The following is a 25,014-nucleotide window of genomic DNA, read 5'->3' on the forward strand; positions in this document are numbered from 1 at the left end:
CAGGGCAGGTTCGGCACGTGCCTCAGGCCAGGTGAGTGAGTGGGGGATGGGTGGGCAATGGCGCCTGGAGCTGGACAACCCACCACTGGGAAGAGAGAGGGAGCTGGTGGACAGAGCACTGAGGGGAGGGGGGGGTTAAAAAAAAACACCTCCTCAGGGTGGGAGGGTAGGGTCAGGCAGCCATGGAGTTGGGATGGGGGGGGGCATTCTCTCTCTACCTGTGGCCACCAAAATGGCTGCCAATGGGCTTGGTGTTGTCAAGTGGCCAATGGAATTGGCAATTGGTTCTTAAAGTCTGTTATTAATGTCACAAATAGGTTTATGTTAACACTGCGATGAAGTTACTGTGAAAATCCCCTAGTTGATATTCTCCAGTGCCTGTTTGGGTCAAAGTTACTAAGTTCATTTATTAGTGTTGCAAGTAAGGCTTGCATTCACACTGCAATGAAGTTACTGTGTAAAAAACCCCCCCCAGTCACCATACTGTGGCACCTGTTCAGGTCAATGCACCTAAGTTATTCCATACCAAGTTTATTTATTAATGTCACATTAACGTGCTTGCATTAATGTGGCAATGAAGTTACTGTGAAAATCTCCTAGTCACCACACTCCTGTGCCTGTTCAGGTTACACTGAGGCAGCATTTAGCACCTAACCAGCCCATCTTTGGACACTAAAGGGCAATTTAGCATGGTCAATCCACCTAACCTACTCATCTTTGGACACTAAGGAGCAATTTAGTAAGGCCAGTCCACCTAACCTGCACATCTCTTGAAAGAGGACTAACATGCACATCTCTTGGGAGGAAAGCAGAGCATGTGGAGGAAATCCATACAGACATGGGTTGGGGAGAATGTGCAGACTCCACACAGTCACCCGAGCCAGCAATCAAATCTGGATCCCTGCTGCTGTGAGGCTGCAGTGCTCATCACTGCAACTCCATGGAGGAATGATATTGGGGGGTGTGAGTCCCCCAGCACAGGTTGGAGAGCCCCTTTTTGAGAGGTAATGGAGTTGGGGATGGACGTGAGCTCTTGTGACTTTGGACTTCAGGCTTTCATACCAACACTAACTTGCAAAACTTTTTTTTTCTTTCAAAATATCTTTTAAAAGTTTCCCCTGCCAAAAAAAAAATTCAACCAGTCCAATCACACTCTCATTTGCATGCGTGGTGCACTTGAGGGTTGATGTCATATGAGTTGAGGCAAAAAAGAGAGTTGTGCAAGGTTCCAAAGTGATGAGCTGTTTAAAATTTGCTGTTTCCAACCAAATAACCCATTTTGAGTGTATGTTTTTGAGCTGTCTGGCACTCCCTGCTTGTGGATGGTAGCACAGTGACAGTGGTTAGCACTGCTGCCTCACAGCGCCAGGGATCCAGGTTCATTCCTGGCATTGGGTGACTGTGGTGTTTGCATATGCTCCCTGTGTCTGTGTGGGTTTCCTCCCATGGTAAGAAGTCTCTCAACACCAGGTTAAAGTCCAACAAGTTTACTTGATAGCAAAAGCCACTAGCTTTTGGAGCGCTGTCCCTTCACCCCTGATGAATGGGCAGCGCTCTGAAAGCTAGTGGCTTGTGCTAACAAATAAACCTGTTGGACTTTAACCTGATGTTGAGACTTCTTACTGTGTTTACCCCAGTCCAATGCTGGCGTCTCCCCATCATACAAAGGACAACACAGCACGGGAAACAGGCCCTTTGGCCCAACGAGCCCATGCCGCCATTTTAACATTGTGATTTCCCTCTTCCACCCGTGACCCTTGTCTATGCTTATGGCACTCCACATTGGAAACCAGATTGAGGGGAGAATAATTTAGGGACATCCCTCCCACAACCCAAAGATGTGCAAATTGGGTGGATTGGCCATACTAAATTGCCCCTTAGTGTCCAAAGATGTGTAGGTTAGGTAGGGTTGGCTGTGCTAAATTGCCCCTTAGTGTCCAAAGATGTGTAGATTAGGTTGATTGGACATTGGGGCAATTTAACATGGCCAAAGATATGTAGGTTAGGTGGATTGGCCATGCTAAATTGCCCCTGAGTTTCCAAAGATTTGTGAGGTGGGAGGATTTGCCATGCTAAGTTGCACCTTAGTGTTAAAGGGATAAACATGTGACATTGCAGGCCTAGGAGCCTTAGGTGGGATTGCTGTTGGCACAGGCTTGATGGTGTCCTGCACTGTAGACGTTCTATGAAATGTATTAGAATCCAACAATTTGAAATTGTCTCCTCAGTTTAGGACAATGTTTGACTTAGAGTAGTTTGGTTTTGTTTTTGCTTTATCTTGACGAGACATTTTAAAAAGTTAGTTGCCCCTTTAATGGGGTGCATTAGTTTATATCAGGTTGCACAGTATTGCACTGTGGGTTAGCACTGCTGATTCACAGCTCCAGGGACCCGGGTTCGATTCCTGGCTTGCTCTGTGCAGAGCTTGCAATATTCTCACTGTGTCTGCGTGGGTTTCCTCCAGGTGTCAGGCTTCCTCCCATGTTCAGAAAGACATGCTGGTTAGGGTGCACTGCCCTGAGCAGATGGTGGAGTGTGGCGACTAGGGGAATTTCACCATAACATCACTGCAGTGTGACTGTAAGCCTAACTTGCGCCGAATAAATAAACTATACTTTATTGTGGTCAACTGTCTTGTGACAGGCTGGGTGTTAAATCTGGGGAAATCTTTGTGGTCTGTATTGTTCAGGAGAAGTTGGGCCACAGGGGGTTGTGTAAATTGTTGTGGAAATATGAGGAAGGATTGCTTCAGAAGATGTGAAATTGTCACTCCTGTTTGGGCACACTGAGGGAGAATTTTAGCTAAAATTCTAAACTAACCAGCGGAGCAGCACAGTGGGTTAGCACTGCTGCCTCACAGCACCAGGGACCTGAGTTCGATTCCCAGCTTGGGTCACTGTCTGTGGAGTCTACGCGTTCTCCCCGTGTCTGCGTGGGTTTCCTTGGCCTTCTGGTTTCTTCCCACAGTCTCAAAGACGTGCTGGTGAGGGTGCATTGGCCATGCTAAATTCTCTGTGTACCCAAACAGGCACCGACCAGAGTGTAGCGACTAGGGGATTTTTCACAGTAGCTTCATTGCAGTGTTAATGTAAGATTTGCAACTAATAAATAAACTTTATTATCGTTTTTTTTTGGAGGGTGGGAGGAAACCAGAGTGCTCGGAGGAAACCCACACAGACATGGGGAGAACGTGCAGACTCCACATGAACCGGTGACCCAATCTGGGAATCCAACCTGGGTCCCTGGTGCTGTGGGGCAGCAGTGCTATCCCACTGTGCCATATGGGCTAATCCTGCAGTAAGAGAACCTGACTCTCTAATAATGTGAAAGAGCACAGATTGTGTCCACTGGCACACTCCTTTCCTTCAGTGACAGGTAGGTGCCTCTGGGGGGCATCACCCAATCATAGAATCCCTGCAGTACAGCAGAGGCCACTCAGCCCATCGAGTCTGCACCAACTCTGTGACAGCGCACCTCACCCAGGCCGCCCTTATCTCTGTAACACCTCGAGGTTTGCGGATGATACCAAGTTGGTTGGGAGGGTGAACTGTGACCAGGGTGCAGAGATCCTGGACAGGTTGGGTGAGTGGGCAAATCGATGGCGGATGCGGTATAATTTGGATAAATGTCAGGTTATTCACTTTGGAAGCAAAAACAAAGCAGCAGACTACTACCCAAATGGCTGTAAATTGGGAGTGTGCAGAGGGACCTGGGTGTCCTTGTGCACCAGTCGCTGAAAGCAGCAGGTGGTAAAGAAGGCAAATGCTATGTTGGCCTTCATTGCGAGAGGTTTTGAGTACAGGAGCGAGGGTTGTGTTGTGATTATACAGCAACTTGGTGGGGCTACGCCTGGAGTATTGTGTGCAGTTTTGGTTTGACCTTAAAAGAGATCAAAACCTCTCAATGAAGGCCAACATACCGTTTGCCTTCTTTACCGCCTGCTGCACCTGCATGCTTACCCTCAGTGACTGGTGCACAAGGACACCCAGGTCCCTCTGTACAATCTCTACCCCCCCCAATTTACAGCCACTTGGGTAGTAATCTGCCACCTTGTTTTTTTGCTTCCAAAGTGAATAACCTCGCGTTCACCCGAATTAAACTGCATCTGCCATTGATTTGCCCACTCACCCAACCTGTCCAGCTGTCTATAATCTTAGCTGTCAAGCGCCACGCTGCCCAGGGGTTGCCTCTATGCTGCGTTTAGTTTGTGATCTTAACTGTCCCCCCCCCACCCCCACCTCAACCTTTTGTCCTTGTCTTCATGTTGCAGACCACCCCTCGCCCACCCTGACCACCGGCGTTCACCATCATGAGGCACAACCAGACCCGTTCTCAGACTCCCTCTTCGGTCACCGTTCAGGTGAAGCCAGGGGTTTCGAAACTGTCACGCCAGAGCCGGGACTTGGTGGTTAGGAAGCCTCGCCTGCAGGAGAGGGGTGAAGGGGAGTCCAGCAAGATGGCCACGGTCTCAAAGGAGGCCCCGTTCGTCGTACAGCACGCAGAGTTGGAAGCCTTTCTTAAGCTTCTAGGTATGTTCGTCAGTGCGTTGACTCCTGTACCTTTTTAAAAAAAAAATTGGAGTGTTTATACAATCGGGGCAAGCTCTTAAATTTATTCTTTCGTGGGAGGTGGGTGCCATCTCCAAGGCCAGCAGTCGTCGTCCATCTAACTGTGTCTTGTTCGGCCGTTTTGGGGGTTGGGGGGTTTGGTGGTGGAGCGTCCCATTTTGGGATGGGGGACGGTCAAGAGTCCCATTTCAGTGGGGAGGTGGGGGGGGTGGGGGGAAGGGGGAGGGTGTGATTAAGAATCCACCATGTCGCTGTGTGGGACCTGGAGTCACATCTGGCAACGATGGCAGATTCCCTTCCCTAAAGGGAAGAGCATTAGTGATGGCTCTTTATCACAATTGGCTATTTCCACGGCCACTGTTACCAAGATTAGGGTCACGCCCCAACTCAGATACTTCAAGGCATTCTATGAAGCTTGCTTGACCGGTAACGTTTTACGTTGAATTTGGCCAGGACAGGCGTGAAAGCTTTCACTCCTCCCAGCTCTGATTCGACTGACCCCAGGAGGAGCTTTTCCCGTGTTGTGGGAATATCGCCACGTGGAGTCAGATTTAAAGATTCAACGTGCAGTTTATTGGACAAAGCTTTGGGAGAAGCACTGGGCTCTCAGCAGTTCTCAACTTTAAAATGGCAGCTGAGCTTCTTTCACACATTTTCAAATAGTGGACAAGTATGGACGTTAGCAGTGAGCACACTTATGCCCTTTCCTCCAACGACTGATCTTGATAACAAAATTTTGGTTCTGCCTTATCTCAAGCTAAGGTGATCATTTGGGCCTGATTTGTTTCCTGTAGTAATTAGACATGGATTTAACTCATTGTGCAATGTCTGTGCCTGTGTCTTTTCACAGAGTCCATTTTGTGTCAGGTAACCGTCTTGTATCTTTTTAATTTCGGGTTTACTCCAACAATAAAAAACAAAGTTTTTTTTTAATTAAGAATATTGTTGACTCGTGCAGTAAAACACTTAGCAAGAGCTTCGGTAGGGTCTTTTAAGAGACTTTAGGTAAGTGCATGAAACTTAGTTATAGGTAAGCCTAGTAATCCCTAAGGCAGGGACATGTTCGACACAACTTTACAGGCCCTTCGGCCCACGTTGTGCTGTAGTTTTTCTATGTTTCTAACTTCTAACAATTACAAACGAGAATCACAACAATCAGGATAATGTATAACTCTGAAGAAAGCATCTGTTTCAAATAACGTCGACATCAAACTCTCAAAACCCTCCAAATAAGTACAGTACAGCATAGGTTAATGTGCACTTATTACAAGAATCGGACCTCTTGGCCTGAGTGCTGAAAATCCCTTGTGAAGAAACTCCAGAAGAGGTTGTAGCTGAATCTGTTTCCCAAAACACAGCTCCTTTAAAATAAAAGGAGACACAGACTGCTTCCAACGCACTCCCTAAAACGAAACAGAAAGCCCAAAGGACAATGCCCCCTATCACCAGACTGCCTCAAATGAAACTGGAACCCCCTATCACCTGACTGCCTTAGTTTGGCTCCAGTCCCCAATGTCATCACTGAAGCTCTGCGGGTTAGGTGGATTGGCAATGCTAAGTTGACCCTTGTGTCAGGGGGATAAGCAAGGTGAATGTGTGGGGTTACTGGAATAGGGCCTGGATAGGATTGTGGTCAGTGTGGACTCAATGGGCCGAGTGGCCTCCTTCTGCACTGTGGGGAATTCTATGACACTATGAAGCTGTAAGCTGCGTGGTTTCCTAACCTCCTTCAAAGGTACACTCACGTGACACTAGCTTTAAATTGTAGATTTATTCTGTGATTTTAAATTCCACCAGCTGCTTGTGGTGGGATTTGAACCCATGTCTCCAGTGATTATAACTCTCTAACCAACTTGATCTCTCCTCAGTGCTGCCACCTGGTAAACCTTTGCTGCACTCCCTCTGTAGCAAGGACTATCCTTCCTTGGATAGGGAGGCCAAAACGGCATGCAGTGCTCCAGGTCTGGCCTTGCCAAGGTCTGGCCTTGCTGTATAACTGCTGCAGGATACCCCTGCTCCCTGTACTCAAAACCTCTTACGAAGGCCAACGTACCATTTGTCATTTTCACTGGCTGCTGCACCTGCACGTTAACCTCCATATAGAAGGACGCCCAGATCCCTCTGCACATTCCCCTCTCAGTCTATAGCCACTTAGATGATCTGTCTTGTGATGCTTAACATCCATCTGAGGGCAGTTGGGCCTTCAGCCATACAAACACCGTGACTTCGAGAACAGGTCAGAGGCTGGGGAAAATGCGGCAAGTAACTCATCTCCTGACTCCCCTCCCAAAGCCTGTCCACTGGGAATCCTGCAGGGAGTAACTCACCACCTGACTCCCCCCAAAGCCTGTCCACCATCTACAAGGACACAAGTCCGGAGTGTGATGGAATACTCCCCACTTGCCTGGGTGGGTACGGCGCCCAACAACACTCGAGCAGCTCGACACCATCCAGGACAAAGCAGCCCCGCTCGATCGACACGCTAACCACAAACACTCACTCCCTCCACCACCGACGCACAGTGGCAGCAGTGTGTACCATCTACAAGATGCACCGCAGCGACTCGCCAAGGCTCCTTCCACAGCACCTTCCAAACCCGCCACCTCTACCACCTAGAAGGACAAGGGGGGGGTGCAGCGGACACATGGGGAACACCACCCCCTGCAAGTTCCCCCTCCGAGCCACTCACCATCCCGACTTGGAAATATATCGGCCGTTCCTTCACTGTGGCTGGGGTCAAAATCCTGGAACTCCCTCCCTAACAGCACTGTGGGTGTACCTACACCACACACACACGGGGGACTGACTGATGTCCAATCACAATCCTGGAACTCCCTCCCTAACAGCACCGTGGGTGTACCTACACCACACACACGGGGGACTGACTGATGTCCAATCACAATCCTGGAACTCCCTCCCTAACAGCACCGTGGGTGTACCTACCCCATACACACAGGGACTGCAGCAGGTTCAAGGAGGCAGCTCACCCACCACCTTTTTCAGGGGCAATTAGGGACGGGGGGGGGGCTGGTGGGAATTAATACTGGTCCTGGCCAGCGAGGCCCACATCCTGTGAATGAATAATCCAGTCTAATGGTTGTCTTGACGAGACGAGGGAGCTCAAAATGGGGTTGAATTTCTTGCCTGTGTAGTTCTGTAGCTTGCTGGAATAACTCTGAATACAGCTGTCATCTCAGTATGTCAGAGGCTAATGTTCCTTCATCAACAGCCCCAAATAAACAAGTGTATGTCATAGATTAATTTTAGGGCGGTGGCTACGTAGGTCACCGGCTGCCAAATTTCCCAGCAAACGTCCACAAACAGCATTCAGGCAAAAATTTTCCCCCACCCATTATTGATTTTGTAAGATTAATTTTCAACAAGTGACAACTCGCATTATGTCAAAACTCAACCGGGCACTTCACAGCAGTGCTCTCAAACAAGATTCAACACGTGGGACAGCGCAGTGCTTGGCACTGCTTGCCCCACAGTGCCAGGGACTCGGATTCAATTCCCAGTCTGGATCACTGACTATGTGGAGTTTGCACATTCCCCCCATGTCTGCGTGCATTTGCTCTGGTTTCCTCCCTCGGTCAAAGATGTGTAGGTTAGGTAGATTGGCTGTGCTAAATTGCCCCTAGTGTCCAAAGATGTGCGAGTTGGGTGGACTGGCCATGCTAAATTGACCCTTAGGGTCAGGGGGACAAGCTAGGGTAAATGCATGGGGTTATGGGGTTCAGGGCTGGATGAGATTGTGGTCGGCACAAGCTCGATGGGTCGAATGGCTTCCTTCTGCATTATAGGATTCTGTGTACCGCTACACAGGGTGGCACGGTAGCACAGTGGGTTAGCACTGCTGCTTCACAACTCCAGGGACCTGGGTTCGATTCCCAGCTTGGGTCACTGTCTGTGTGGAGTTTGCACGTTCTCCTTGTTTCTGTATGGCTTCCCTCCGGGTGCTCCGGTTTCCTCCCGCAGTCCAAAAGATGTGCGGGTTAGGGGGATTGGCCATGCTAAATTGTCCCTTCATGTATGTCCCAGAGATGTGTGGGTTAGGTGGAACCAAAAGAGAAAACGCTGGAATATCTCAACGTCAAAGGAGAGAAAAGAGCTGATGTTTTGAGTCCAGTTGACCCTTTGTCAAAGGAATTAGGTGGATTAGCCATGCTAAATCGCCCCTTAATGTTGAGGGGGGGGAATGGCAGGGTAAATATGTGGGGTTACGGGGATAGGGCCTGGGTGGGATTGTGGTCAGGGCAAACTTGATGGGCCAAATGGCCTCCTTCTGCACTGTAGGGATTGTATGATAATAAAATGGTCCAAAAGTAGATGTGGGCAAAATAACTTGGATTTCCTTTTACCTGGGTTTTTGCACCCTGCAATTTCGACCTCCACTTTGATGCATTTAATCAGTTTTTAACTGATGGGTAAGTGCTCAGTCTGGATAAGGAATGGAGTGAATGGGCTGGAAAAGACAGATCATAAACTTGCGTTTATAGTTCAGATGTTTGGTGTGCAGGGGTGCTACCTGGGGGTCCTTGAATGTGCACGGGATGGCAATGTTCCAATATATGCAGCAGAGGGCTTGAAAATGTGCTGAGTCTGTCTAGCACTGTTGAGTTTTTTTTATTTGTTCATGGGACATGGGCATCCCAGCATTTATTGCCCATCCCTAGTTGCCCCATGGAGGGCAGTTGAGAGTCAACTGCATTGCTGGAGTCACATGTAGGCCAGACCGGGGTAAGGACGGCAGATTTCCTTCCCTGAAGGGAACCAGATGGGTTTTTCCGACAGTGGGTCATCAGTAGACTTTGTGTTCCAGATTCTCATTGAATTCCAATTATGCCATCTGCCGTGATGGGGATTTGAACCCTGGTCCCGGGAGTATTACCCTGGGGTCTCTGGATTACTAGTCCAGCGATTGTTATCATTAAGCCACTGCCTCCCCTAACCATAGTTTAAAGTTTATTTGTTGGTCTCAAGTAGGCTTACATTCACACTGCAATGAAGTTTCTGTGAAAATCCCCTAGTTGCCACACTCTGGCATATACTGAGGGAGAATGAGGCATGCCCAATGCACCCTAACCAGCACGTGTCTCAGACGCGTGGGAGGAAACCCACGCAGACGTGGGGAGAACGTGCAAACTCTGCACAGGCAGTGACCCAAACCAGGAATCGAACCCGGGTCCCTGATGCAATTTAAATAGAACCTCAAATCGTCAAATCATGAAACTGTTGGCCTCTGATGTTCCTTCACGTGACGTGGATGCTGAAAGGAAACTTGGCTGTTCCTCCTTCCCTGTTTCTGTCCACTGACAGACTCCGACCCCGTACCTTCCTTTTACCATGGTGAATTAAATCAGTGTGACTATCCTGTGTCCAGCAGTGGACCTTTCTTTTTGTTCTGGGCTCTGTGTAACCGAACCTCTAATGGGCCCTTCCATTCCCATCTGATCTTGGGTGTGCGTCTCTTGCAGATGACGAGGTGATCCAGGACTTTCTGTGGATGGACAGTTGTTGCCGAGTTGCCGACAAGGTATTTGGGAAGGGGCCGCTGCTCGGGGAGCTTTTGGGACGTGGGGCCGCGAGAATTCAGGAAGACCTGGTGTGCCCCTGTGAGACAGGCCTCGAGACCAGGAGGAGCAAGGCAGAATTTACCTCCCCTAGCCACAGCAATCCTCACGCTAGCTCCAGTTTGTGTGGTGGGGAGGTGGGTTTCAGCTCATTTTATTCCATGACCTGAGAGTTTTCAGATGCCAGTTTACACAAACTGAGTAATTACTGTGGATGCTGGACATAAGAACATAAGAAATAGGAGCAGGAGTGGTCCATCTGGCCCCTCGAGCCTGCCCCGCCATTCAATAAGATCATGGCTGATCTCAAGTGGATCAGTTCCACTTTCCCCATAACCCTTAATTCTCTTGTCTATCAGATATCTAACTACCCGTGACTTAAATATATTCAACGAGGTAGTGTCCACCACTTCAACGGGCAGAGAATTCCAGAGATTCACCACCCTTTGAGTGAAGAAGTTCCTCCTCAACTCTGTTCTAAACTGCACGCCCCCCTTATCTTGAGGCTGTGCCCTCTAGTCCTGTTTCCCTTTCTAAGCAGGTACAGTCTGTCTACCTCTACCCTATCCATCCCCCTTCATTATCTTGTAAGTCTCTATAAGATCCCCCCCTTCAGCCTTCTAAACTCTTAACGAGTACAGGCCCAGTCTATTCAACCTCTCTTCGTAGGCTAGCCCCCTCAACTCCGGTATCAGCCTGGTGAACCTTCTCTGTACTCCCTCCAAGGCCAATATATCCTTTTGCAAATAAGGGGACCAAAACTGCAACCAAGAAGAGCCTGGAACAGAGAGAGAGTGTGAGTGTGCTGGAATCTCAGCAGGTCTGGCAGCACCTGTAAGGAGAGAAAAGAGCTGACGTTCTGCGTCTAGATGACCCTTTTGTCAGAGCTCAAGAAAGCTTTGAAAATGCTGAAAACTCTCAGCAGGTCTGTGTGTGCGTGCGTAGTTGCAGTAACTCTTGTGTTGGAGCACCCATTGTGTCATCAAGCAGATGTCTAAAAGTCCCAGTCAGTCGTGGGGTGGTTGCGAAGATTTGAATAGCTGAGCCCTGGTCTCGTGGGTGGGTGCAACCTGCTGATGTTCTCGTGCGGGCACTCGCTGAGAGTCACACTGATCCTAATCGGAGTGTTGAACAGAAATCACCTGATGACTGCGGGAAGGTGAAGGGGTTATCACCACGCAATCTCAGGCTGCCAGGTCTGGTGACTTGGAGCTCTTGTGACAAACCAGTTATTCCGCATTCCCTCTCTCTCTCTCTCAACTCAACAGTGCGTTTATAGGAAGGCAGGAGGAGGCCATTCGGCCCTTTGAGCCCGCTCCTCCCCATTCATCACGATCATCCAACTGAATAGCCTAATCCTGCATCCCCCGCTCCCCCCCACTCCCATAACCTTCAATCCCGTTCCCCCCCCCCCCCCCCCCGTACTCTATCTAGCCGCCTCTTGACTACATCATCACCCAGGTTTGAAATGGGTTTTTATTATAGATCATAGAACCCTACAGTGCCGAAAGAGGCCGTTCGGCCCATCGAGTCTGCACCAAACACAATCCCACCCAGGCCCTACCCCCATATCCCTACATGTTATACCCACTAATCCCTGCTACCCTGGACACCAAGGGGCAATTTCTTAGCATGGCCAATCAACCCAACCCGCACATCTTTGGGCGTGTGGGAGGAAACCGGAGCACCCGGAGGAAACCCACGCAGACACGAGGAGAACATGCAGACTCCACCCAGACAGCGGCCTGAGCTGAGAATCGAACCCAGGTCCCTGGAGCTGTGAAGCAGCGGTGCTAACCCACTGTGCTACCGTGCCGCTCGTGGGCACCAGTACGGGAGCTAACCACGCGATCTTCATTGCAGCAGATCCACCAGAGCTCGAGTGTCCCTTCGAGAGCTCTCCGAATCTACCTACGCAAGATTGATATGAGCAAGAATTTGCCAAACCATTTTTTAAAAAATTTCTTTCATGGGATGTTGGGGGGGTGGAAATTGCTGAGCGAGGTCCAGCATTTCAGTAGAGCTGGTAGCATCTGTAAGGAGAGAAAAGAGCTGACGTTTCGAGTCCAGATGACCCTTTGTAAAGCTCTGGCCACCTGGACTCATAGAACATAGAAAAGAACTACAGCACAGACAGGCCCTTCGGCCCACAAGTTGTGCTGATGATATCCCTACCTACTAGACTTGCCTATAACCCTCAATCCTATTAAGTCGCATGTACTCATCCAGAAGTCCCTTAAAAGACCCTATCGAATTTGCCTCTGCCACCACCGACGGCAGCCGATTCCACTCACTCACCACCCTCTGAGTGAAAAACTTACCCCTGACATCTCCTCTGTACCTGCTCCCCAGCACCTTAAACCCTTGTCCTCTCGTAGCGACCATTCCAGCTCCGGGGAAATAGCCTCTGAGAATCCACCCGGTCTTTGGGTGTAGATAGAGTGAATGCAAGCAGGCTTTTTCCACTGAGGCTAGGGGAGGGGGGGAAAAAAAACCAGAGGGCATGGGTTAAGGGTGAAAAGAGAAAAGTTTAAAGGGAATATTCAGGGGTGGGATTCTTCACAGTGTGGTGGGAGTGTGGAATGAGCTGCTGGATAAAGTGGTAAATGTGGGGTTGCCTTTAACATTTAAGGAAAACTTGGGCTCATGGATGAGAGGGGTGTGGAGGGATATGGTCCAAGTGCAGGTCAGTGGGACTAGGCAAAAAATGGTTCGGCACAGACAAGAAGGGCCAAAAGGCCTGTTTCTGAGCTGTGATGTTCTACGATTCTATACTTCCCAACATCTTAGCCACCTCTATCAGGTCACCCCTCGACAAAACATCAACTCTCTTCTCTCCTTACAGATGCTGCCAGACCTGCTGAGATTTTCTAGCATTTTCTCTCTTGGTCCATGACTGACTCTCCAGTTCCTTTCCTTGACCTCTGTGTCTTCATTTTAGTGATAGACTCTCCAACAGGATCCATTACAAGCCCGCTGACTTGCACAACTACCTTGGCTACAGCTCTTCACACCCCACGTCCTGTAAGGACCCCCTCCCGTTCTCTCAGTCCCTTCGCCTCCGCCACATCTCTTCTGATGATGCCACTTTCCATCACGGCCCTGCCAATATGCCTCCCTCCATCATGGTTTTCCATTCCACTGTGGTTGACAGGGCCCAGTCCCTGGGCCATTGCTCCCACTCTCCTCCCCTCCCAGAACCAGGTTAGGGTCCACCTTGTCCTCGCACCCTCACCAGCCTCCACATTCAAAGGCTTGTCATGTGTCAAAACCAGTACGATGCTGCCACTCAACACACACCCCCCCCCCCCCTCAGCATTCCGCAGGGGCTGTTCCCTCAGGGACACCCTGATCCATTCCTCCTCCATCACCTCCCCTCCCTTGCACAGGACACCTTCCCATGCAATTGCAGAAGGTGCCACACCTGCCCCTTCACCTCCTGCTTGCTCACCCTCCCTGGGTCGAAGCACACTGCTTCCCGCTCAAGCCACACTTCACCTGCACCTTTTCCAACCCGGTCTGTTACATTCGCCGCTCCCAGTGCGGTCTAGAATATACAACATTACAGCGCAGTACAAGCCCTTCGGTCCTCGATGTTGCGCCGACCAGTGGAACCAATCTAATGACCCTCTAACCTAAACTATTCCAATGTTATCCATATGCCTACCCACTGACCATTTGAACGCCCTTAAAGTTGGCGAGTCCACCACTGCTGCAGGCAGGGCATCCCACGCCCTCTGAGTAAAGAACCTACCTCTGACATCCGTCCTATAATTACCACCCCTTAATTTAAAGCTATGTCCCCTCGTGTTAGCCATCACCATCCGCGGTAAAAGGCTCTCACTGTCCACCCTATCCAATCCTTTGATCATCTTGTATGCCTCAATCAGGTCACCTCGTAACCTCCTTCTCTCCAATGAAAATAACCTCAAGTCCCTCAGCCTTTACTCAAGACCTTCCCACCATACCAGGCAACATCCTGGTAAACCTCCTCTGCACCCTTTCCAATGCCTCCACATCTTTCTTATAATGCGGTGACCAGAACTGTACGCAATACTCCAAGTGCGGCCGCACCAGAGTTTTGTACAGTTGTAACACGAGTCTACAATGTCTACTCCACATTGGAGAGACCCCAATGCAGACCGGGTGACCGCTTCACTGAGCACCTTCAGTCTGTCCACAAGCTAGGACCCAGACCTTCCTGCCACTTCAATACCACCCTGCTCTCCTGTCCACATGTCCGTCCTTGGTCTCTTGCAATGTTCCAGTGAACCCCCAGCGCAAACTGGAGGAACACCGCCTCATCTTCCGACTGGGCACTTTACAGCCTTCCAGACTGAACATTTCAACAGCTTCAGAGCAAGAACTCCCCTATCTCCCCTCTGTTAATTTTATTTCATCTCTCGTTTTCATTTTTTATTACTTTTACTCTTCCGTTTCCAATATCTGGCTTTCCATCTTGCGTCCTCATTTCCCCCACCCCGGGCCATCTGCCACATTATTTGCACTCTGCAAGTTTGTCCTGTCACTTACACATTCCGATCTCTTAATGGACGCTATTAGCACCATTCCTAGCCTTTATCGCCACCATTTACCTTCCCTTGGTCCTCGTTCTGATTAATTACAGCCCCCCCGACCCTCAACAGTATCAATCCAGACAGATTTGTCCTTGCCTTCAGCTCTGATGAAGGGTTGCCCAGACTCCCCAAGCTGGCGTTCCACTCTCCTGCCAGACCCGCTGAGATTTTTGTTTGCGTTGCTGAGCCTGTAACTGGGTGTCTGTGATGCGTGTTGTGAGACAGGTTGAGTGAAGCGATTCTCTGAGCTCTCAATTTTCTTTCCAGTATTTACTGGCCATGGTCCTGACTTACTTCAAACGTGCAGAGCTCCACACGAGCGAATACTCCAGACTGAACTTTTTCTTGGCTCTGTAAGTACATATCTGCAATCACCCTGTTGGACCCAGCAGTGCGCGGAAGAGAGACTCTTTGATTTACGTCTCTAAAAAAAAATGCCCCAACCCAAGTCCCGCTCTCAATGGACTTGTCTTCAGAAGGCTTGCCTCCAACAATGTAGGAAATAGATGCAAGAATTCCCTTAAACCTGCCAATTCCCCCTGCCAACAATTGTTTGTTCTTCTGTGCCTCTGGTTCATAGAATCATAGAAACCCTACAGTGCAGAAAGAGACCCTTCGGCCCATCGAGTCTGCACCGAACACAATCCCACCCAGGCCCTACCCCCATGTTATACCCACTAATCCTTCTAACCTACACATCCCTGGACACTAAGGGGCAATTTCTTAGTGTGGCCAATCCACCCAACCCGCACATCTTTGGACTGTGGGAGGGAAACCGGAGCACCCGGAGGAAACCCACGCACATCGCTAAATCCAGGTTTGTGTGAGGTCTTATGGTCCCTTAGTGCGAATGCAGCAGCTAGAGTGGACAGGGGCTGGATCCTGTTGTTGGCAAGAGGTTTGGGAATCGAGCCGGCAGCTGACCCCGGAGGGAGGGGAAGAGGGCTTGCCTTGTGTTTCCCTAAATTGTGTTTCTGATCCTCCGTGTGAAGGAGGTTGAAGCTGCGGGTGGGCAGATTAGCACCGCTGCCCCTCACAGCACCAATGACCTAGGTCCAATTCCGACCTCTGGTTACTGTGGGGGTGTGTGTGTGGGGTTTTCATGCTCACCCCTGTCTGCATGGGTTTGCTCTGGGCGCTCCGGTTTCCTCCCACATTCAAAATGTGTAGGTTAGATGGATTGGCTGTGCTAAATTGCCCCTTGATGTCCAAAAATGTGAGCGTTAGGGGCATTGGCTGTGCTAAATTGCCCCTTTAGTGTCCAGAGATGTGTAGGTTAGGTGGATTGGCCATGCTGAATTGCCCTTTAGTGTCCAAGTGGTTAGTACTGCTGCCTCTCAGCACCAGGAACCTGGGTTCAATTCCCAGCTTGGGTCACTCTGTGGAGTCTGCACATTCTCCCCATGTCTGCATGGGTTTCCTCTGGTTGCTCCAGTTTCATCCCACAGTCTTCCTGTCTGCGTGGGTTTGCTCTGGTTTCCTCCCACAGTCCAAAGATGTGTAGGTTAGGTGGATTGGCCGTGCTAAATTGCCCCTTAGTGTCCAAAGATGTGTAGGTTAGGTGGATTGGCCGTGCTAAATTGCCCCTTAGTGTCCAAAGATGTGCAGGTTAGGTGGATTGGCCATGCTAAATTGTCCCAGGGTATTAGTAAATAACTTGGGATATGGCGATAGGGGCTGGGTGGGATTGTTTCGGTGCAGGTTCAATGAGCCAAATGGCATCCTTCTGCACTGTAGAGATTCTTTGATTTCCACTTTGAGCATGGTGCCCTGGAAGTGAGAGAAGCTCATTACAATGGACATTAAACACTCGAGTGGGGGGGGGGTTAATCCGACACCTAGTCCAAAGAGTAGAGAAGATGTGCCGAATGGCTGCCGCCTCCTGTGACGCGTTGAACCTGTGCGCAATCCCTGTGCCAGGCTTAACAGGCAGCCAGTCTTTACTGTGGCTTGTTCCCGCAGGTATCTGGCCAATGACATGGAAGAGGATGAGGAGCAGTACAAGTACGAAATATTCCCGTGGGCGCTGGGCCACAACTGGCGGAAGCTGGTCCCAAACTTCCTCAAGCTCCGACTCGACCTCTGGGCCCACATGAATTACAGGGCGGTCGTGAGCCGCTGCTGCTGTGAGGAGGTAACGTGCTGGGCTTAATATTGTAACTTCAGGGTAAGACCATAAGACATAGGTGCAGAATTAGGCCACTCGGCCCATTGAGTCTGCTGCGCCATTTAATCATAGCTGATATTTCTCTCTCATCCCCATTCTCCTGTCTTTTGCTCCTGACCCCCCCTTATTAATCAAGAACCTATCTATCTCTGACTTAAAGACACTCAACGAGCCGGCCTCTCCTGCGGCAAAGAGTTCCACAGATTCCCCACTCCCTGGCTGAAGAAATTCCTCCTCCTCTCTGCTTTAAAGGATCGTCCCTTTTTAGCCTGAGGTTGTGCCCTCTGGTTCTAGTTTTTCCTAGTTTAAAGTCCAACAAGTTTATTTGCCAGTAAACCCACAAGCTTTCGGGGGGGGCGGGGTTGCCCCTTTGTCAGGTGAGTGGAGAGTTCTGGCACCTGACGAAGGGGCAAACCCTGAAAAGCTTGTGGGTTTTACTAGCAGATAAACCTGTTGGACTTTAACCTGGTGTCGTGAGACTTCTTACTGTGTTCACCCCAGTCCGACTGACGCCGGCATCTCCACACCTGGTTTTTCCTACCAGTGGAAACGTCCTCTACACGTCCGCTCTATCCAGGGCCTCGCAGTATCCTGTAAGTTTCAATAAGATCCCCCTCACCCTTCTAACCTCCCAACGAGTACAGACCCAGAGTCCTCAACCCGTTCCTCATACGACAAGCTCTTCATTCCAGGGATTGTTCTTGTAGCGTGTTAGCTTGCTGGTAGCTCGCTGGCTGTTGGTCAGGAGAATGTCAGAGGACAGGTGGAACTTGTTTTGGAGGGTTTTTTATATATAAGGGTGTGATCCAATTTGGTATCTCAGCAACATCCTGGCCACGAGTGTGGTGAAATCATCCCGCCCACGGGCACTGGCTTTGACTCAGCATTTTGCTTGCTTTCCCGCTTGTAAAGCTTGCAGAGTCAAACCTATGCCACCATCCCCTGTTTTTCCCACCCCACCCCATGGGCACATCCCACCTAGCCCCAAGCTGGCACCTTGACTGAAGTTAACCCTCTTGTGTCAAGGGACTGGGCTGTTGGGGGGAGGTTTATAAAATGGCACATGATATTACTCCCACATCAACAGGGATTGGGGATCTAATTAAATGCACCTATTCAGGAGGTGGGGAAGGAGATGGCCTAATGGTATTATCACTAAACTATTAATCCAGAAACTCAGCTTATGTTCTGGGGGTCCCGGGTTCGAATCCCTCCACGGCAGATGGTGGAATTTGAATTCAATAAAAAAAAAATCTGGAATTAAGAATCTACGGATGACCCATTGTCGGAAAAACCCATCCGGTTCCCTTTAAGAGCATAAGAAATAGGAGCACTATCTAGCCCCTCGAGCCTGCCCCGCCATTCAATAAGATCATGGCTGATCTGATGGTGGTTCAGTTCCACTTTCCCGCCTGCTCTCCATAACCCTTAATTCCCTTATTGGTCAAAAATCTATCTACCCGTGACTTAAACACACTTAACGAGGTAGCCTCCACTGCTTCAATAGGCAGAGAATTGCAAAGATTCACTACCCTCTGGGAGAAGAAGTTCCTCCTCAACTCTGTTCTAAATTGACCCCCCCCCCCCCCCCCACCCCGTGTTTTGAGGCTGTGCCCTCTAGTTCTTGTTTCCTTTCTAAGTGGAAATAACCTCTCTGCTTCTACCCTGTCTCGCCCCTTCATTATCTTGTATGTCTCTATAAGGTCTCCCCTCAACCTTCTAAACTCCAACGAGTACAGATCCAATCTACTCAATCTCGCCTCACAAGCTAACCCCCTCATCTGCGGCATCAACCTGGTGAACCTCCTCTGCACCAAAGCTAATATATCCTTTCTTAAATAAGAGGACCAAAACTGCACACAGTACTCCAGTTGCAGCCTCACCGGTGCCTTGTACAGTTGCAGCAAGACCTCCCTGCTTTTTATACTCCATCCCTCTCGTGATAAAGGCCAACATCCCATTCGCCGCCTTGATCACCTGCAGACTGGGTTTTTGCGATTCGTGCACGAGGACCCCCAGGTCCCTCTGCACCGTAGCATGTTGTAATTTTTCACCGTTTTAAATAATGGTCCATTTTTTTTTTACTATTACTCCTTCCAAAGTGGAAGGAAATCTGCCGTCCTTGCCCCGGTCTGGCCTACGTGTGACTCCAGAGCCACGGCAATGTGGTTGACTCTCAACTGCCCCTCCAAGGGGCAACTAGGGATGGGCAATCAATGCTGGAACCAGCCAGCGACGCCCATGTCCCACGCGTGGATAAAAACAAATTAGTTTACGCTCAGATGTCCGGCAGGTGGGGGAAGAGGAGGAGAGAATGTTACAAGGACCAGCAGGAGCCAGTGTGGGTTTGCGGAGCTCGGAATATTGGTGGCTTCGATCGATGAGGCTGGCGGGTTTGTGCGGGTGTCTAAATCGTTTGGGTTTTTCTTTTGGTCCCTTCAGCAGTCTTTTTCTCTCCCCCCCCCCCCCCTCGCCCCTCCCCATTTCCTCCAGGTGATTGCCACAATTCCGTGCCATTACATCTGGCACAGAGACCGCCCAGCTCACCACAGCGGCGCAGTCAGGAGCTACCTGCAGACGGAGATAGTGCCCTACCCGCAGGGGCCGAGCGGAACACCACCCTACTGCACCCTCTGTAGTCGCTACCGGTGTTACTTCGACCTCGACTCCGACTCCGACTCCTCCTCCTCCTCCCCAGGTGACTCTGTCCTCTTGGGTAGTGACTGGCCCCAGGACCTGTTGATACTGTCGCCGGCTGTACTGATAGACCATGGAATAGAAGGTATGGACTCTTGTTTTGCGTTTGGTTACTAGCGTCGCAGAGGGGGCTTGCCATTAACACTGCAATGAAAGCTGCCGTGAAAACCGCCCTTGTCGCCGCACTCGGCCGTCTGTTCGGGTTGCTTGTTGGAGTTTAGAAGGATGAGGGGGGGATCTTATAGAGATGTGTAAGATAATGAAGGGGATGGATGGGGTAGAGGTAGAGAGATTCTTCCTGCTTTGAAAGAATAGCAGGACTAGAGGGCACAGCCTCAAGATAAGCAGGGGGGGCAGTTTAGATTGGAGTTGAGGAGAAACTTCTTCGCTCAAAGGGTGGTGAGTCTCTGGAATTCTCTGCCCGTTGAAGTGGTGGAGGCTACCTCGCTAAATATATTTAAGTCACGGGTAGATAGGTTTCTGATCGATAAGGGAATTAAGGGGAGAAAGCGGGAAAGTGGAACTGATCCACGACAGATCAGCCATGATCTTATTGAATGGCGGGGCAGGCTCGAAGGGATAGATGGCCGACTCCTGCTGCTATTTCTTATGTTCTTGCGTTGCACTGAGGGAGAGAATTTAGCACCCTAACCAGCATGTCTTTCGGACTGTGGGAGGAAACACACACAGACACGGGGGCGGGGGGGGGGGGGGCGGCGGTAGAATGTGCTGGTGGTGACCCAAACCGGGTCCCTGGCACTGAGGCAGCAGTGCTAACCGCTGTGCCGCAGTGTAGGAGAGAGGGTGTTTTATATACAAGGAAAAGAAGCTCCTCCTTTTATGGTCCACACACCTGGATCAGACTAAACGCCAGCGCTCGTGGAGGCTTCCAGTTCGCTGGGGGCGTTTGAGGTGCCAGGTAACATGGGGTATGCTGTCGGCGAAATATGCACAGTTATGTGATGTTCCCAGGGATCTACTAGATTCCAGACTTGGTTCTTTTAGTCTGAGATCCCCCCTTCCCCCAACTCATTCATCTGAACTCACTCCAGTGAAAACAATCCTAACGCCACCACTCCCTCCATCTCATGTTCCATGACATCTTAACTCTCTCCCAGCTGTTCTAAATCTTCTATTTTTGTTCCACCTACCCCTTCCTCCTGAGCTTTTGAAGAAGTGTCTCTCAGACCTGTCTCCACTGACACTGTGTGTAAGAAGTCTCACAACACCAGGTTAAAGTCCAACAGGTTTATTTGATAGTAAACCCACAGCTTTCTGGGTTTGCCCCTTCATGAGGTGAGTGGAGTGTTCTGGTCTCAAACAGAGCGTATAAAGGCACGCACAGTTTACAGAATACTGATTAGAATGTGAGTCTGTACAGCTAATCAATTCTTAAAAGTGCAGACAATGTGAGTGGAGATAGCATTAAGCATAGGTTAAAGAAATGTGTATTGTCTCAGGACAGGACATCATTTCCACTGACACTGCCAGTGCTGCTGGGGTGGGGTTGTGAGGATTTATTCTGGGGACCCGGAGTAACGCTCTAGGGAGCTGTGTTCAAATCCCACCATGTGGAGATGCCGGTGTTGGACTGGGGTGGACACAATAAGAAGTCTGACAACACCAGGTTTAAGTCCAACTGATTTTATTTGATAGTAAACTCACAAGCTTTCGCGGTTTACCCCTCTCTCAGGTGAGTGGAGAGTTCTGGCCTCAGACAGAGCATATAAACAGCACAGACAGTTTACAGATTACTCGCATTCTAATCAGTAATCTGTAAACTGTCTGTGCTGTTTATATGCTCTGTCTGAGGCCAGAACTCTCCATTCACCTGACAAAGGGGCAAACCCAGAAAGCTTGTGAGTTTATCATCAAATAAATCGGTTGGACTTAAACCTGGTGTTGTCAGACTTCTTACTGTGTTCAAATCCCACCACAGCAGATGGGGAAATTTTTGAATTTGGGGGGGGGAAAAAGATCAGTGAACACAGTGGGTTAGCACTGCTGCCTCAACGCCAGGAACCCCAGGGTTCGATTCCTGTCTGTGTGCGGTTTAAGCATTGACCTCGTGTCTGTGTGGGGTTTCCTCCCACGCTCCCAAAGATGTGGGGGTCAGGGGTGGGTTGGCCTGGGCCAGATGTGTGGGGTTAAGAGGACCGGGGTGGTGGATCTGGGTCAGACGCTCCTTTGGAGAGTCGGTGCAGACTCGATGGGCTGAATGGCCTCCTTTGCACTGTGTAGGCATTCTACAGTTCCCTGAGCTGACTTGACCTCTCGTGGTAATAGTTTTTAAAAATGTACAAACTGCCAATCCCTTCACTTACGGGAGTTCTTGGGATGGGCCATTGGTGAACCTTTTTCATCATAAAATATTCCTCGATCTTGCTCTTCCTCCTGTTTGGGAGATTCCGCATTTTTTTTCCTCCCTTTTCTTTCTTCCCCATATGTAACCGCAGACTTTCCCGCATCTCCAATCTTGTAAATATTTACACTTCCAAGACCCAACTTCAGTGCCTGATGACTATTTGATTTGCTGCGTCTTTGTTTTGGGTGAGTGTCCGATTCTGTTTCCTGGACACTTGGTGTGTCGTAAGAACGTGGAACAGGAGTGGGCCATCCGGCTCCTCGAGCCTGCTCCGCCATTCAGTAAGATCATGGCTGATCTTCTCGTGGACTCAGCTCCACTTACCCGCCCGCTCACCATAACCCTTAATTCCTCCACTGTTCAAAAATCAATCTACCCTTGCCTTTTAAAAACATTCATCAAGGTAGCCTCAACTGGGCAGGGAATTCCACAGATTCACCAAGTAAAGTTGACTTATTAGAGTGTGGTCGGGGTGTGGAATGCACTGCCTGCTGCGATAGTGGAGTCGGACACTTTAGGAACTTTCAAGCGGTTATTGGATAGGCACATGGAGCACACCAGAATGATTAGGGAGAGGGGATAGCTTGATCTTGGGTTTGGACGTAGCTCGGCACAACATCGAGGGCCGAAGGGCCTGTACTGTGCTGTACCGTTCTATGTTCTAAATAGGCTTACATTAACACCGCAATAAAGTTACTGTGAAAATCGCCCTAGTCGCCACACTCTGATGCCTGTTTGGGCACACTGAGGGGGAATTTAGCACGGTCAATGCGCCTAAGCAGCACATCTTTCAGAGTTGGGAGGAAACCTGCGTACCTGGAGTAAACACAGCAAGAAGTCTCAACACCAGGTTGAAGTCCAACCAGTTTATTTGATAGTAAACCCACAAGCTTTCGGGGTTTGCCCCTTCGTCAGGTGAGTGGAGAGTTCTGTGGAACTATCGAATGGAACAATCAAAACTTATAGTGGTGTACTATCAAATAAACTTGTTGGACTTTAACCTGGTGTTGTGAGACTTCTTCTTACTGTGTTTACCCTAGTCCAATGCTGGCATCGCCACATATCTGGAGGCAGCCCACACAGTGGGGGAGAATGTCTGTGCGGCGTCTGCACAATGACCCAAGCCAGGAATCGAGTCTGGGTCCATGGAGCTGTGAGGCAGCAGTGCTCACCACTGCTGCCCTAACCCTTTGGGTGAAGAAGTTCCTCCCCAACTCGGCCCTAAATCTGCTCCCTCTTATTTTGAGGCCATGCCTCCTAGTTCTAGTTTCACCCACCAGTGGAACCAATCTCCCTGCTTATGTCTTATCTATTCCCTACATAATCTTATAAGATCACCCCTCATTTTTCTGAGTGCCAACGAGTGTAGCCCCAGTCTGCTCAGTCTCTCCTCCTGAGCCAACCCTCTCAGGAGGAAACCAGAGCACCGGGAGGAAACCCACACAGACACGGGGAGAACATGCAGACTCCACACACACAGTGACCCAAGCTGGGAATTGAACCCTGGGCCCCTGGAGCTGTGAAGCAGCAGTACTCACCCACTGTGCTACCGTGCAGCCCAATTCAGGTTCCTGCTGCACCTGAATTCTTCTCAGTTCCAAGGAGTATAGCCCCAGTCTACTCACTCTCTCTCTCCTCATGAGCCAACCCTCTCAGGAGGAAACCAGATCTCATGGAGGAAACCCATGCAGACACAGGGAGAACATGCAGACTCCACGCAGACAGTGACCCAAGCTGGGAATCGAACCCGGGTCCCTGGAACCGTGAAGCAGCAGTACTAACCACCGTGCCACCCAATTCAGGTTCCTGCTGCACCTGAATTCTTCTCAGTTCCCAGGAGTATAGCCCCAGTCTACTCGGTCTCTCCTCATGAGCCAACCCTGGAATCAACCTAGTGAATCTCCTCTGCACCCCTTCAGTGTTGGCGTGAAGCCAGCTGGGAGTGAGAATTTCCAAGGTGTGCCACCCAGAGGGACTGGGAAACCTGTTGACGGCGAGAGGGCAGCGTGGAGTAGCGTTGACTCGTATTTCTATTAGCCCTACAGGAAGCTTTGGTGGGTGCCCAGCCTGATGGACAAGACTACAGCTGGTGTATGTAACAACCAAACGCCCCTCCTACATCTGGGTCCTGAAGGAAGCGCTGAAGTTTCAATGATCTAACCCTGTTGGCTATTATTCTTACAAATGCACTTTATAATTTGGTTCCCCCCCCCTCACCTCACCCCATGTGAGATGGAGAGCAAGAAGGGAGTTGTTCCAACTGAACTTTAAAGAGTTACACTCAAATGTTTGAAGACATTTGTTTTGCCATTTGTACGTATATTTATTGCTGTGTAAGTAACAAATTGTATAGAATAAATATTGGCTTATGAATGCATCGTGGCTGTCTCGTCAACATCGTGGCCTCCCCGCTATAGAATCATCACGCAGTCTCTACGTTTGCAGAAGGAGGCCATTCGGCCCATCAGATCTGTACCCAACACAATCCTGCCCAGCTCCCATCCCCATGACTCCGTGCATTTACCCTAGCTAGTCTCCCTGACACTAAGGGGCAGTTTAGCATGGCCAATCCACCTAACCCGCACATCTTTGGAACAAAGAAAATTACAGCGCAGGAACAGGCCCTTCGGCCCCTCCAAGCCTGCACCGACCATGCTGTCCGACTGAACTAAAACCCCTTCTGTAGACCATATCCCTCTAGTCCCACCAGGATGTCCTCAAAAGTCACTATTGTCTCTGCTCCCATGCCTCCCCCAGTAGTGGATTCCAGGCACCCATCACCCAATGTGTGTTTAAAAAAAGTCTGCCTTGTACATCTCCTTTTAAACCTTGTCCTTCGCACCTTAAACCTGTGCCCCCCTAGTAATTGACTCTTCCACCCTGGGAAAAAGCTTCTGACTATCCACTCTGTCCGTGCCTCTCATGACCTTGTAGACTTCTATCAGGTCTCCCCTCAACCTCCATCATTCCAGTGAGAACAAACCAAGTTTCTCCAACCTCTCCTCACTCCGTACCAGGCAACATCCTGGTTAATCTTTTCTGCACCCTCTCCGAAGTATGCCCTATC

General features: G+C 49.9%; 1 protein-coding gene across 4 annotated transcripts; it reads left to right on the forward strand.

The window, feature by feature from the left end:
• On the forward strand, nt 1–24,314 carry LOC145340229 (speedy protein 1-A-like). Of its 4 annotated transcripts, none has more exons than XM_080184659.1 (8): nt 1–31; nt 4,271–4,529; nt 10,046–10,104; nt 14,986–15,071; nt 16,681–16,852; nt 19,379–19,667; nt 20,757–20,878; nt 23,985–24,314. In XM_080184659.1, exons 2-7 carry the CDS (start codon nt 4,310–4,312, stop codon nt 20,837–20,839), a joined length of 909 nt encoding a protein of 302 aa, XP_080040785.1. In that variant the 5' UTR covers nt 1–31; nt 4,271–4,309; the 3' UTR covers nt 20,840–20,878; nt 23,985–24,314. The 4 variants fall into 4 exon arrangements, with proteins under 4 accessions (XP_080040785.1, XP_080040786.1, XP_080040788.1 ...); XM_080184660.1 differs by having other exon boundaries at nt 23,993–24,029; XM_080184662.1 differs by lacking the exon at nt 20,757–20,878.
• Nucleotides 24,315–25,014: the final 700 nt, after the last annotated feature.

The sequence above is a fragment of the Carcharhinus amblyrhynchos genome, unplaced genomic scaffold (assembly GCF_965287045.1).
Source record: "Carcharhinus amblyrhynchos unplaced genomic scaffold, sCarAmb.v2.hapA scaffold_856, whole genome shotgun sequence".
NCBI classification, from domain to species: domain Eukaryota; kingdom Metazoa; phylum Chordata; class Chondrichthyes; order Carcharhiniformes; family Carcharhinidae; genus Carcharhinus; species Carcharhinus amblyrhynchos.